This window comes from Cupressus sempervirens, chromosome 11, assembly GCF_028749045.1.
Source record: "Cupressus sempervirens isolate cs-2001-9-10 chromosome 11, ASM2874904v1, whole genome shotgun sequence".
Lineage (NCBI taxonomy): Eukaryota > Viridiplantae > Streptophyta > Pinopsida > Cupressales > Cupressaceae > Cupressus > Cupressus sempervirens.
The window spans coordinates 410734808-410750906 of NC_143128.1; the positions used below are offsets into that span (position 1 = coordinate 410734808).

Sequence of the window (16099 nt, forward strand, 5' to 3'; positions counted from 1 at the left end):
CTTGAGAGATATCTTGATGGCATGAGAAGAGTCGACTAATGCAGAGATTTTACATAAGGTAGGATCTATCTTACAGCTACCACTAAACTCAAGAAATATATTATTAGGCAAGGTGATTAAGTGTTGGTTCACTAGATTTTCTCTCATGACTTATCACATCTAAATGATGCTCACAAGGGGAAGCATCTAGTCTTTCTTGGAGTTCACCCATACTAGTACTACTTCAATTCAAGTAGTGCACTTAACCACAGTTTTGTTTGTAAGTAACAACACATGTTGAAGGTTTTGCAAGTGTGATAGAAAATTAAGTAGGTTTGATCTTGGGGGAAACTCTATGCTTAAGCATAATTGAGTTGTAGTAGTATTGAAAAGACCTCCTAAAAAGTCCTCATGTATCACTCTTGTGAGCATCATTTGGATTTGGTAAGTTTGAGTGTATCATTCATGCTCACGAGTGATGGGTTTGCGTGAACTGCTACTAATGCAATATGGGTTGTGTTTGACTCAAAAACTTGGCAGTTGCACCAATACAAAACATCATAATCTGTACATTGCCAAAACTTCCTCTTACATGCTGCTGGTAAAAGACTTAAATCATAAAGCTTGATGACACCCATTGTGGTTGCACGTTCTTTTGAAATATTTTGAAAGATTGGTAGACAAATCAAATTATAAATGCAGTTGATGCCTAGTTGGGGTGTAGCTAAGGCCAAGCATGCTAGGGCATCTTTTTAGTTTGGGAATTAAAGTATAAACATGGGAAGTAAAAGATGGCTGAATTATATGCTTGTGGAATTAATCTTATGAAAGAATATGCCTTATGGAATACATCTTTTAGTATCTACTGCTATAGATATGTAAGCAGTTTTCGTTAGCACATCTAATTTTCCTTTTTTTTCATAGTTAATGATTTGAAGCTTATTAGGGCAAGTGTTTCCCTTGAACAGGTGAATGGAGTCCAGCTGCATGGTTGCAAGATTAGGCCTTGTAATTCAGAAGAAGGATTTGGTTTATTTTCTGCGAGTAATATTTGTGGAGGTAAATTTTCCGGAACTAATATATTTTAGTGCAGATGATTTTCATCTTGTTGGGATGGTTAAGTAGTCTCATTATTGACGACTGTAAACAGAGATAACATAAAATGATGGAATGTGAATTAGAGGAAAAAATGTGAGAAATATGGTACTCAATTTGTCCTCTTCCAATTGTTCTACTTTATTCATGTTATGATATAGACAAATAAAATGTCCTTGACTTGTTCGTCACGAGCTCTTGCACAAAAGTAACCTATCCTCCAAATTCTTCTTGAAATTACAATTCCCCATCAGAAGTCCTATCCCCATAATTACAAAATCATTGAATCCACCACGTGCATGAAAATTATTATGAATTAAAGGGAGAGGAGTTGTATGGTTGGGCTAAAATTCAGATAAGGAGCTACGGAGGCTTTTCCCAATACTCTAAAAAACCTGCCTGGCGTATTTCTTTACCTCTACACACATATATATATATATAGTCTAAACTATCGCAAGGTCTTATATAGATTCTCCTGCTTCAATGTAATTTTCTTTTGGTTTGGGTTTCACAAATGATGTCGGATTTAGTAAAAACCCTTTATTCCATTGATGGTGCCTTGATTCTCATGTCAACCCCATGTTTTTTTTTGTTCAGTGGCATGTTGTAAGGGTTGCTTTTATTAAGAGAAGGCATTTGAGAATTTAGTGGAACTAAGGACATTTTGTGCAGTATGTCTTAGACTCTTGAGGTTTTTGAGGTGGAGAATGTTGAATATTTTGTCATTGATTTCAAAAGTGAAGACAATAAATGTATTGGCAGTTGCTGCTGGATGTGGTCATATGGGGCGTTGAATAGTCCATGGTCATATTCTCTTTAGTGACAGCCTCTATTGTAATGAATTAATCCCTTTTTGGTGTATTGCGGCTGCAGGTGTTCAGACAGTGTTAGAATTGGATGCTTGGCTATTGTATTTGGAACCAATTCATTTATCCTTTTTTGTGTGACAATTTCAGAGATTGTGTGTGGGGCATTTGACAGCTACTTTTCATTGATTCGGTGGCTTATTTATGGTGACGACTATGTAACATTTTGCATTAAAAAATGAATGGGTTTGAATTCTAAAGTATTTGAGAAATACTTCAGCCATTCCTTAAGAGTTTATGGAGACAAGCATGTATGCTACATGTTAAGGCTTTTAAAATTATTTTTCTGCTGTTAATCGCTGTCTTCATTTTGGTATGAGATATATTTTGGTTTTTTTTTTCAAAGTGCTGCAGATAAGTAGTCAAGAACTGTTTCAGCAGGATCTGTGTAATTTTCGTATGGTGATTGAAGTGCTGTGTGATAGAAAAGAGTTATTAAGTTTCAGTACATTTTAGTTGGTGCATAAACTGAAGTTAGTGCTTCAGCTGAACCAAGTTGGTGCTTGGAGGAGGGTTGGTGCTCTTGTAAACTGGGTCGGTACCCATTTGTTTGATGAAACCTATTGATCTACTGTGTATTTTTACTCAAAAGGTTTTTCCATGTGATATTTGGTGTTCTCCATGTTGATGTTTGCTCTCTCTCTCTCTCTCTCATGTTGTTTCGCGTGTTTAAAAATTCTGTCTCTCTCTCTCTCTCTCATGTTGTTTCGCGTGTTTAAAAATTCTGTCTCTCTCTCTCTCTCTCTCTCTCATGTAAGGCATGTCACAATTGACCAATTCACAAGAAGCAACAAAAAATAGTAATTAAAACATATGTAAAATATTATAACTGAGACCATGTGTTATCCAAGATAACCAAGAAGGTTGAACTTGTATAAGGGAAGAGAAATGAAATATTTTTATGAACAATAATCGATATACCAAGGCATGATCAAGGAATAGAAAGAGCTATTATACCTGCCCCACCAGCCAGCAATCAATAAAAGGGATGTGATTATTATATGGAAAATCATTTGAATAAGAAGAGGACAGATATGAGGGAATGATATATTAGAATATATAACAAAAGATATGAACACATCGACAAATATTTAATACTCTTCAGAAGAAAGGATAATAAGTTATGAATGATGATTGCTATAAATCTTATAGAAGATGAAGGATTATAAAAGTTATTGTTGTCAATCACAGTAGACAATAGATGGGATATACTTATAATTAGGAGCACTAGTAAAGTGGGATTATATAAAAAGAGGATAGTAATCATTACATAATAACTAAAAAAAATGTAAAGATAAATAAGGATTTGACATTCTTCTAATTGGGAACATTACAAATAGTCATTTCTAAGTGCACAGTATTATAGTGATTAGGAATTTCAGAGGAAATATGAAAGTTCTCAATAGGGGACATGACAGCCATTGACAAATCCATACATTAAGCCAAACGATCAAGTATGCCCAAGAAATGGTCATCCCTTCATATGCTTAGGGTTTTGAGTTAAGCTAAGTCATAAGATAATATTCCTCCAAAGGTTAATAATTGTATTAGACGATAAAGACAACTAATTTTGTAAACAGGTTTCCATAATTCTTGATTGAGGAGAATTGGAGACTGCATCATCAATTTATATATATTCTTGTCACCTTAGGCTCACATCATGCAAGCATAAACAACTAGCATCATCATATCGAATATAATGTGACAAGCACTCAAAATGTTGAATTGAGTAATACATGAAATTTGATGTCGACATTGACCAAGCAAACAACATTTTAAGGTAATCCGATTATTATTATTGCTGAAGTATCCATGAATCAGTATCGATTTGGAAGACAGATTAATTAGTTTGAATAAGAGAAGAATGGTTATGGTAAACATGAAGAAGCATACCATTTCTATTGCAAAGGAAAGGTGAACTGATTTCAAGTGAATTAAATAGACTAAGGCAGCAATTATAATTAGCAAAGTTGCATGGATACATATACGGATACAAATACAGATACGGTATTGGGTATGGATACGGCCATTTTTTAAGACTACCAATATGGATACGGCTGGACAGAACATTAATAAATAACACATGCGCATGTATTTAACATAGTTTTTAAGTTATTATAGGAGGTTTTCATTACTTCAAAAGCAATATTGACACATAAATATTTACAAGTTAATTTATCACTTCACAATATGTAAACATAGTAGAGTTGCATTAGAAGATAACCCAAAAAATGGGTTGCTGAAATAGAAAAACATTTTATTTGTCTTTCTCATTTGGTGCAGGTTTTGTTAAACCATTTTAAAAAAAAAACTTTAATAGAGTTTTTAAAAAATCAATTTTGGGAATATTTACGTCAAATCTTTTAAAAATTCAAATCTCATAGTATTTGGCATGGTTAGAAAATCAAGTTTTTTTAGGCAGACATGGGTACAATATTCAACATGTATCCGGGCAGTATCAGATACGGGGATATGTGCGCCCAAGGAGGGACAGAGGAGTTTTCGGCAACTCTGATAATTAGTAATGCAAAGGCTTCGATCAAGAACAATAACACTATTAATTTAAGTAATGGAAAGATGCAATTAAGAAAAGGATGTGACTACTCCCAAGTAAAAGATGCAACCAGTTGATACCATAAGATACTTAAAGAGGATAAATACCTTTCAATCATCATCATCTGATTACTTCTTTTCCTACACTTATCCATAATTGGATCACTCTATTTAGCAGTAGCCTTACAAAATCCCCGTGCCATTGTGCACCCAAGAGACCATGAAGTGGAAGTGGACCGAACACATCCTTGATAAGCTCAAACAGTGTCAAATGACAACACCTTATAGTTTACATCTCTAGATTTTGCAGCTCAAGGGAATGCATGCACATGATTAGGAGCAACACAGATTCTCTAGTTATTTTAATACTTCTCTAGTCTTGGTTCTTCATTGAAGTGTGGTGGGTTCTTTATAATTGTGGCATTCCCTGGAAACGTTTCATAAATGCCTTGGACATTTCTAGGAATAAGTTTGATTTATGGGGCCATCTAGGATTAACCAAACGGAGGTTTGCATAAAGTTGAAATAACATTTTAAAAGGGCCTGTAATAGAAATTATTTGACCTAAATCATTAATTATAATATAAATTTATGATATTCTAGCTAAGTTTTTTTTTTTAAATTTCAGTTTTTTCTCCGATTATGTTTTCTAAGTTATAGATTTTTATCTTGTACCAATAGAGAAGTTATATGAATTTATGATATTCTAGTTAAGCTTTTTTTTTTCAAATTTCAGTTTTTTCTCCGATTATGTTTTCTAAGTTATAGATTTTTATCTTGTACCAATAGAGAAGTTACAATTTGGTAAAGTTTTACTCATGTATGCTGAAGTTATATACATTCAAAATTGGAACCCATCCTATTGTTTTTGGGCTTGAAAAAAAAACATGCTCAGAATCACATTGGTAGCAAAGAAAAGTCCATGGAAATTAGTATTTAAAATTTCAACCATGGACATAACTAGCCAAGATAGAGTACTGTATTGCTGCTCTAATACTATGGACTCTAGACCGTTTTACAGCAAGATTTACCAAATTGTTCTGTCTGGTTAACAATGGCGCTTGCTTCTCAACCATTTTCTTTCTTTTTAGATCACTATTTTATGTTTTCATTTAAAATGAAAAATTACATATTGTCTGTGGTGCAGATTACACTTAAACTTATGCAACAATCATATTAGCAAAAAATGTAAAAATAATGACAGATTTGGACAACAAATAATTACTGTGAACATATCAAGAACTATTTTCTTGATCCATTTTTTTTCAGAGACTATCTTTGGAATACAAAATAACTGGTTTATGTTTGTACAGGTGTACTCCTTGTGGCTCCACTTAAATTAGCCATCACTCCAATGACTATACTTCAAGATTCTTCTTTAGGATCAGAGTATGGGAAGCTATTTGAAGAAGGAGATATTGATGATCGTTTCCTTATAATTATCTTTTTACTTGTGGAGCGTGCCCGTGAAGTTTCGTTTTGGTCACCGTATCTTTAAGAGTGTATTCAATTTTCCCTTATGTACTCATAAGATGCTTGTTTATTTGTACTTTTATAGTATCTATGGCCTTTCATTAGTTCTCATTTACAAGGATGACGAGATTGAGGGAAGAGAAAGGGGAGTAAACCTGGCAAATGAACAGATACAGTTTAAAAATGAAGATGCTCCTACAATGGACATTCCCAAAAGGCATCTAGATAGGCTTTTCCTTGATTTTCATTTGGAAAAAACAGGTACCTCGATATGCTTCCTTCAACATTTGGTACTCCACTTTGGTTTACAGAAGATGAATTCTCAGAGCTAAAGGGTACTGCGCTCTATCATGCAGCCAAGTTGCAGGTACATCTTTTGATCATGCGAGTTACATTGCTTTTATTGGAACTTTAACGTTGATCTTCACCAGGCTGTCTCTTAATGCAAAATCAAACTAAGAGGCAATAAAGGGAATTGTATGTTTTGAACACTTAACAAAAAGCTGGAAAACATAGAATGAAAATTTAGAACTGTCCTTTACTGACTGGGGAAGGAGGTCCACAGAACTGAAATGCTCAGCGACTAAAGATAGAACAAGGAATTGCATCAACCAATTGCACCATAGAAATCTTGTTCCTACGAGGTAAAAATATCAGTAGTGAAAATATAAGCACAGGCACAGTAATGACAAATGCATATCATGGTCTATAGGTTGTTTATGTGAAACAAACTAACCCAGTCACAGAGTAAGGTGTGATGTTGTGGGGATGAACTGATGCCTCATGTAGGGAAAACTAGCAAAATATATTTGTGCTGTGGCAATCTGTATAGGAGGGACTGATTGCAGGTACAGATCTGTAAGTTTCGGTAACAAATTTGCAGATTACTGCCACGGTTCAGCATGATAGCATTACTCTTGAAAAAACTGAAATTAACCCTGATTAAGCATAACCACCACCAATTTCCTTATTGTTTCCCAAATTAAAGAAAGGAGGTTTTGATATTTTAGAAAACTAACTCTTCGGCTTGTTTTTTCACATTTAGAGAAGAAAATTAATGAGCAAAGGTGGATCAAGTTTTTTCTTTAGGGTTAGGGTTCAGGAATTTTAAAATTTACTTAATTTTGAATGGATCGCTTTTGGAAGTAAAATTTTTAAACCATAATAATGGTTTTATAAGATTTCTTTCAAGCATCCACTGGCTTTTTCATCCCATTTAGCTATTTTGATTACTGTAAATACTAATTTAATATCTTTCTCACTTCTCTTGAAATTTTCGATGACTCACAGGTCATATGTCATTAGTGAGATTTGAACTCCTGAGATGTGGGAAGATGAAGTTGATGATTATAACTGATTTTGATGATATTAGATAGTAAGAAGCATTGTGTTTAATACGGTTCCTATATTGTTAACTTGTTAGAGCTTTTACAATTTGTCATCAATATTGTGTGGTACTTATTTATATCCATTAATCTTTAAAAGCCTGTTTAACTTTGTTGGCCTGCTGTAAAAGACATGTTAGGGTTCTGTTCACACAACACAGAATCAATTTTTTTTTAAAACATTCAAAGAAAGGGAAAACATATCTGTATATAAAAAAATTGCTGTAAAAGAAACTCCTCCAATAAAATGACATTCTGAAATAATAAGACAAGTATGAGATATTCCCTATCTGTGAGAAATTAGAAAGGAACAATACTGGTCAAATTAGATAATGAAGTGTTCGTAAAAATATGGTGTCAATATTCTCAAATGAGAAACTTCCAGATGATAATTTCTCATTGCCTTCTGCTAAATATGGATGACGACAAACAATGTAGACGATCTATAGGGGCAAAGGTATGTTTAGGTGATCCAGACACTTGGGATGTAAAATTCAGCTCATTAGGCTCCTGAAAGTGCAGCCTTCTTTGGAAGGTAGCAGAACTGCTCGTTCAAGTAAGTGGTGATTGCCTAACAGCCAGATTCTTCATGTGAAGGTTGTAGCAGAACTTCTGGTTCAAGTAAGTGGTTATTGCTTAAGTGCAAGCTTCCTAAGGTGAAGGCTGTGTTTAAATACTAATAAATTTTAAGTTGCCAATTCTGGTTTGGATCTTGGCTAGGGTTCACGGATTCGATTAATGGATTTGGCAAGGGTTTTTGGTGAGTTGGGTTCATTTGTATAAAAAACATATATAACATGTATACTTGTAGTTTACAAATAAGTGTATTAGAGCCACTATACATATTTCCTAAAGTTTTTATGTTATTTTTTTTTTTAAAGCCCTACACAATATTAATGAAGCTAATACATAGTTAAAAACTAAAATTCTAAATAAAGGAAATAAATTTCAAATGTTAATGTGTAATATTAATATTATAAATAAAGAGTATAGAGTTAATATAGTATTAATTTATAAAAGTATTTAATTTGAACATCCTCAATAAAATGTGGTTTTCACCTAAATATTTGAGCAGATTGGATACAACATAGTTAAAATTTTAAAAATTATTATTAATTTTAAGAACAGATGTCTTCTATGTTTTGAAGCTCTCCCTGTTTGTTGAGATTGAACCCTAGATCTTGAGCCACTTTCAACTCAAAACTTGATAGGGGCCTCGAGGCAATGTCCCTAGTGAGGTCTTGGGTTAGTATTATTACAGAAGTAATTGGTAAATACTTGCTTGTTATTAATAGAGACCAGACGGTCAATTTATACAAAAGAATGAGACGATGTTTCCTTAGGAAATGATCGTAAAGAATAGAAACATTCTATTCTAGAGAAAGCAAAAAACGAAAGCAAAATAGAGCTTAATTAGATATTTACAATAGATAACCATTAACTAATAATAGACGACATATCTATTATTGTAATAAGTATCCCTTGCAAGGGTTTGAGGGTAGTGTCCTCACGATGCACAACATTTTCATAATTTTTTTGAATGCAAAAACCAATGGCCAAGAAATCAATGTATGACATGTGTCAAAGGCTTTGAGTTGTTGAGTACTCATTGAAAATTGTCAACCACTCGGTCATTCTAATAGAGACCAGACGGTCAATTTATACAAAAGAATGAGACGATGTTTCCTTAGGAAATGATCGTAAAGAATAGAAACATTCTATTCTAGAGAAAGCAAAAAACGAAAGCAAAATAGAGCTTAATTAGATATTTACAATAGATAACCATTAACTAATAATAGACGACATATCTATTATTGTAATAAGTATCCCTTGCAAGGGTTTGAGGGTAGTGTCCTCACGATGCACAACATTTTCATAATTTTTTTGAATGCAAAAACCAATGGCCAAGAAATCAATGTATGACATGTGTCAAAGGCTTTGAGTTGTTGAGTACTCATTGAAAATTGTCAACCACTCGGTCATTCTACTAAATATGTTGGAAATTTTCAAAAAAGTGGAGAATATGCAAATTCCAGTAAAAAGAAAGATATGGTGTCCATGTTGGCAGTGCTTGGGGGGGTGTATCAGTTATTATAAAACAATTTTCGTAAGCTTAATAAATCCGGAAAAATCTTACACCATTCATATAGTTAAAGACCATGGAGAAGCTAATTCTCATAAATAGAAACATCATTTAAATTTGATTTATACAAAGGCTCACTGCTGTAATGTTCCCTCATCTAGGTTGAGTATTTTGATGCTAAAACCTATAACAAGTGTTAGTATGTGTATATATATATATATACATATATACACATACACACACATACTAAGTTACAAGTTCGAGTTCGGTTCCAAGTTCAAAGTTTGAGAACCGATTCGCAAGTTTGTTAAAATTTTGGAAAGGGGTTTGGGTTCGTTAGTACAAAAACATGTAAATTTTTTATATATACACATACACACATATACATATACATATTTATGAAGCATGAGTTAAAATTAGAATGTAGCATAGTAGCATAAACACATTTAAACAACAAAAGCACCATAAACTTGTAATCATCGAGATCATACCATTATATAGTTCAAGTAACAAGTTCAACATTAAAGATTCAAATCATTAGAAATAAATCATAGCATCAAGTTCAAGTATCATTGTTTCACATTCATTGTTCAACTAATGGAATAAAAATCTATTAATATTCTATGTTCTTCAATCTTCATCTTCTTTTGCTTCTTGGGGTTGTGGACACCAAAAAGTTAACTTTTTGCAAAAAAACCACTTTTCTGTTGTCCAAAGTGCCCACAATTCATGTGGTTCGAACTTTGGTTCGCCGGTTTTCAGCATGGTTTGCTTGGGTTCGAATTGGGTTCCAAGCAGTTCAAACCATCAGGGAAAAATCAAACTCTGCTTGAACCACCCAATGCACTGGACCCAAACCACAGACTAGTTCGAACTTGGGTTGGTCGGGGGTGTCTAGGGGCAAACCCTGGTAACTTAGTGTGTATATATATATATATAAACATTTATTCAATAAACTAAATACTAACCCTATGTTAAACCCAACTAATCCTTAGGAGGAAACCCTAACAAGATTGCTTAACCCTCTGAGGAGAAGAATTCTCAACTAAGCAACAATCTCATTGAGAGGATCTTCCGAAGGCCTCTGGGATCTCTATTAATGGGTAAACCCATCAACAATTATACTTGGAAAAGATCTCACCTCTATCCAAGCCTCTTATCTCGTTCACATATGCATATGATTAACCACTACAGTATATGCTACCTCTAGAGAGTATAATAATCTCTCTGGCATTCACTTAAAATGCCCCCTACCAAGCCATAACTTTGTCTCTAGGTTCTCTAATTGATAATATCGCTGAAATAATTATCAATCTCCAATTCATGATGTCTTGAGTATCAACTCCTAATAACACTAGTGGTATAAATCCTTGCCCAAACTTGCAGCAACAGAAAAATCTTGAAAACTTCAAACGGGTTCACAACGTTTTCTCAGCATGCATGGTTTTCGAGTTGCAAGGGAAAGAGAATAAGATATTTTTTGAAGAAGCTATGTAGCTAATTTCTGTACACAAAAGCTAGTTAATGTAGTTTCCAAAATTCACTTATCTTAGGGTAGTAGGATTTGATTAAGAACCATTAAGGTTATCGAGGTATTGTCTGGATAAATATGTATTGATTGAAGTCTGCAGTCAACTCTTCCATGTAGAGAAAAGTTCAAAGCCAAGAAAGGTTCAAGTGTCATCTGCCTTGTCGACCTAGGGCACTACCACTGCAAATTAGTACAAGACGCCTTGAACTTGGACTCTGGATTGAGAATGATGATTTTGAACCCCTACTAGGTCAGGCTTAAGCTCAATAGTAAGGGCTTTGTAGGAGTTAATTTCAACATAGCCTCGGAATTCATGCATCAATGCCAGTTGGAAGGTTTTTGGGTTGACTGTGTTGACGGATTTGAAGTAGGAAGAAGTCTTTGGTCTAGGTTCATTTTGAGGCAAATTATCACACTTAGGCTACAAATGAACATTGATGGTGTACAAGAAGCAAAGGATGAAAAGGTATTAGACCCTCAACACTTAGAGCGAGTTGGAATCGAGCAAGAAGGAAGAAGATAATGTGCAATTCCGAATCTTCAATGTTATACAAAGGACAAAAAAGTGGTTGAGGGAAAGAAAGATTGGGGCTTTAGATAATGCTAAAGCAACTAGTCAGCAAAAGCTAATGCAATCAAGCTCGGAAACTCCCCCAGTTTGTAATGATGAAATTATTAAATGTCCCCTTGCATGTCAAACCGAATTAGAAATCAACTGCTTGCAAAGAAACAACCCCTGCATTAAATACAACCCGTTGCCCGAGTTACTTGTTCCAGGAATCAGAAGGAGAATATACAATCTATAGGTGTAAAAATTCTAGTAGATTTGGATTCGACAGAAGAGAGTACTGAGCCCATGGAGAACTCGAACGTGGAAGCTCAGTTGAAGTAGCAACAAGAGGAGGTGAACATACAGAGGCTCTTCCCACCTCCCCTGGTGTATTAGCCTTGGTAAGCTCCTCTGATTTTCATACGCTTCAGAATAAGGGCACTTCGAGCACACCCAAATGGTTTGAACTCCTTGTTAGAAGGAAACGCAATATCGTCTGGAATCAGTTTTTGTTGAAGATATGTTGAGCAAGTTTCTGGGAAAAACTCCTAAGGGAAAAAAGCCCAAGGTCAAGGCTATGTTGGAATTAGTTGAAGACATGGGGCCCTGGATAGCAGACATATTCAAGCCCACCACAGATAAAAGCTATGATGAAGTATCCTTGGAAGATTTCAAGATTCAAAAAGCCGATCTTGGCTAGCTACCAGGGCAATGGACATGAAGCTCTTTGAGTCTACTAATAAGATAAGATAAATTTACTAATGTCCAACAAGAGACCATAAGGGTTTGAGGGACTGAAAGCATACAACAAGGGTAGAAGCCACAAGCAGGAGCACCAAATAAAAAAGAAATGGAAAGGATATCTTCAAGGATCTAGAAGGATTGGAAAGACGCGAAAGAGATAAAGCAAACGATGAGACATATGGCAGAATACACACACCATACAACCCCCTAATCCATTGTCTCTATTTGAGGTCCCAACAACTATTGATGTGAAATCACTTGTTAACCGAAAGCTTCTAGACCAAAATTGGACAAAATATTATCTAAGACTTTTGGTGATTGGCTGGATTTTGTTACCTGAGAAGGAACCAACTGCATCAACAACCTGAGCGTGACTCACAAGGATGCTTTAGTAGTTATTGAAGAGCTTGAAGCAGAACTAACATCATGGGAGAAAGAAAAAAGAGAGTGGGCGGAAGAAGTGACACAAATGGAAGAGGTCCAGGTTTATAGTGTCATGAAGGTCCTAGTAGAAAAGCCAGTGTCGGGGCTGAAAGATAACATATTGCATGTTTCGAAAGTCAATGTGGAATGGAGAAACACAGTCATTGTACAGGGAATGGAAGAGTCATCCAAACTCTTGGAAGAATTGAATTGTATCAAAGACATCATGCATAATGATATGAAATGTATCGATGTCCAATTAATCTGGAATGATGAGAAGGTCATTAGAACACGTGAAGAGATGATTACATAACTCTGAGCAAAGATACGGAGTATTAAAGAGGCTAAAGTCATCTCCATGGGCGACTTCTCTAAGGTGTCATGAGTAGACTCCATTCTGATCATATGTCGGGATGACTTGGAAATGCACGAGACAAATGTATTGCAAATCCGCAAATACAAAGACTTGTGGAAGCAATAGATAGCACACATTGGGTTGCCACATCAGCAAATCCTGCAGGTTTTGCGGTAGCATACAAGGATTAGGAGAGCACATGTGGAACTTCGTCGACTCAAGAACAGCCCACAAACTCCTCTGCCCCAGCCGCTAATTGAACGACTTCCCTTGTAGACTGATAACCAATATGGCTTTTATTTTATTTTACTATTTTAATCCTTATAGTTTGGTAGCTGCTTCAACGGTTACTCCTACGGGAGTTAGTTCTAAAAACTGATTATGTACGACGTGGCTATAAATATTTCAATTAAAGACTTTGATAGGGTCGACACTCTGTTTTGAGGAGAAATTTTGATTATTGTTGATGAAAAGTTCTGTTTTTTATAGTATTGAAGTTAATAGTGAAGACTTAAATCTGTTGGATTTTGGAACAAATTGTTGTTACTCTAAAAATCTGCTGGTTTCTGACTACATGCATTTGGTTTCAGTAGAAGCTAGATCATATCTAACATCGATTTGTGTTTTTCGCTATTCATTTTCATGGTTTAAGTCAATATATGGGAATGTTAAGTCAATAGGTTTAATTCTGTAAAATGCCTCTTACTTTTGGTATTTATATTCATGGTTATGATTGGATGCTCATGCCTTTAAAATGTTTTGTGGTTAAAAGCGTTGTCATAAATTGTTCTTTCTAATTCAATAAAAGTTGAATGTATTATTTTTTAGAGGGAGCTGCACCTGTAAATGCAAAGAGTTCAGTTGTGAGTGACTGAGTCAACTGTTGGGAATAGATTTTTCTTGTTAAAGGGGCACAGAATCAATAATCTGTGAATACTTTCTTCGATGATAAATCTGTTCACCAACATGTACGCTGTGGGGGTCAAAAGATAATTTTAAAAAGGTTTTAATGGGGGTGTTTTCAGGAGAACAAAATAATTAAATACTTGAAATGCCCTAATAATTTGCTATATTTTTTGGAGTTTAGCCTCTCAATTCTTCATTTGTGGTTTCACACATACAAAGATGGTGTGGACCGAGCTTTGGAGTTCTTCTTGGAGTTGTTTAGGATAAAACCTTTGCAATTCGTCTGGTCTCAATGGTGAAAGACACACTATATCTCATTCATTCAAAGAGTATGTTCGGTTTACTTGGACTTTGGTGATCCACATTTTGTGAAGGTGAAGTTCTATATGGTATTTTGCATTGGATTTCAAGGTTTTTTTGTGACTTGTTACTTTTAATGATTTTGATGCATATGGAAGTTTTGAGTAAATTTCTAGACTTGGCTATGCATTTCAATCCAAGGGCATGCCTATATTCTGTTTCATAATTTCTTGGGTATTGCTTGTTTGCTTTTGGGTATGGATGGGGAAGGCATAGCAAATCAGAGAGAGAACTTGTCACTCTGAAAAATTCCAAGGAATTCCCCCGTTGCCACTCTGAAAAATCAGAGAGAGAACTTGTCAGAGCAAGTTCGATTAGTGGTCTGAAAAAGCCAAGGAAAAAGGTGTTCAGTGGTCTAAATGCAGTGGTCGATTCAGTGGACTGAATAAACAAAGGGGCTACATATATCGATCTACAATCAGTAGACACCTACGAGGCACGGGGTCCACAAGGCATGGGATTAGGACAGGAAATAAGGAGGGAGGAAAGGAAATAAGGACGCGGTCTCTATCAGCTGATCAGTGCAGGGGCGGATTTATGGGTTTGGTCGGCAGTCTTGGCAACTGGTGGGACCAGTCATCCAGTGCTAAAGCCTTTGTTATTGCTAGTGGGTCCATATTTGTGGGCTTCTAGATGATGATTTTGTCTGCTATGGTGTTCCTCTCTTTCAGTGGGTTCCAGTTCGGTTCCATTTGAAGACAATATTATGTGCCTCCAATAGGCAGATAGGCAGATCCCAGGTACGCCCTTCCCCTTTTTCTTACATCTGATTATGCACTTGTTCCGGCTTCCTTTGTTACTTCTCCTGGCATTGGTAAATTTACAATGGTAAAACACCACAAAGAATCTATAACAAGGCAATAGTGAGAACGATATGGTCCTAATGGAAGGAACAAATGGGGTAATCAAAGAAACATCTGTAGAGAAGATACTTGTACAAGTATCATTGATTTATTAACCAAAGATAAGAGAGGCACAGTCAGAACTAGATGGGTCCACTTTGCAAAACATAGGATCTGACAGTAACAGGGTGGTAGAGAATCAGATAGTCAGGGCACCTGTAATAGCAGAACAGCAAACAAGTCTGGGAGAAGCTACGAAACACAATGACATCTCTGGTAACAGTGGCTTGGACCTGACATACAAGGATAGTTTAATGCACAGCATCATCATCAAGTGGAATCAAGGGAGCTTCCTCATTCTTCCAGGACCCTCAGCCGGACACACGAGTGCATTCAATCTTGGAGGGACAAATGGTAATTCACACACAAACACTTTGAGCTTATCACAAGCTAGCGTACCACCCACGGGAGGAAACTACATCTATGTGAATGCCAAACAATATAAAAGAATAATTAGGCGGAGAAAGATACAAAAGTTTAAAAATGCAAAAAGAGGGAAGTTAGCAGCTTTACTTCCGAAACCGATTCCACAAACCCCAGACACCGCAAGGGAGGGGGAACAAAGTTTGAGGCTGACTGAAATCTCTGAAACAATTAAGCGGTTTGATAATATCAGAGATATTAACGGTAAAGGGAAGACAAATAATTCTCAGGTGATAGACACAGTGGAGGATGGGCTGCCAAATAATTACAGCCCCACAAGGACACCTATGACGTGGTATCCAAACATCTTTGTGAACGATTTGGTAGCTATGAAGGAAAGGGTGTGGGCACTTGAAGAGAGGAGCCAAATAGAAAGTATCACAATGAAAAGAGTTATTGAGGATAATTGGAAACTGGCAACGAAGGTCAAGTCACTTAGAGAACAAATTCAAAACTGCAATTTAATATGGA

General features: G+C 35.5%; 1 protein-coding gene across 2 annotated transcripts in view; it reads left to right on the forward strand.

The window, feature by feature from the left end:
• Nucleotides 1–16099, forward strand: part of LOC149530201 (SET domain-containing protein) — a 258306-nt gene that overhangs the window by 14782 nt on the left and 227425 nt on the right. For both annotated transcript variants that reach the window (XR_016359071.1, XM_089811070.1), the window contains exons 2-4: nt 948–1038; nt 5807–5981; nt 6228–6333. Coding sequence is in view for 1 of the 2 variants with exons in the window: in XM_089811070.1 (XP_089667196.1) it covers nt 948–1038; nt 5807–5981; nt 6228–6333 (372 nt within the window). In the remaining variant the exon portion in view is untranslated. The remainder of the gene's footprint in view (nt 1–947; nt 1039–5806; nt 5982–6227; nt 6334–16099) is intronic.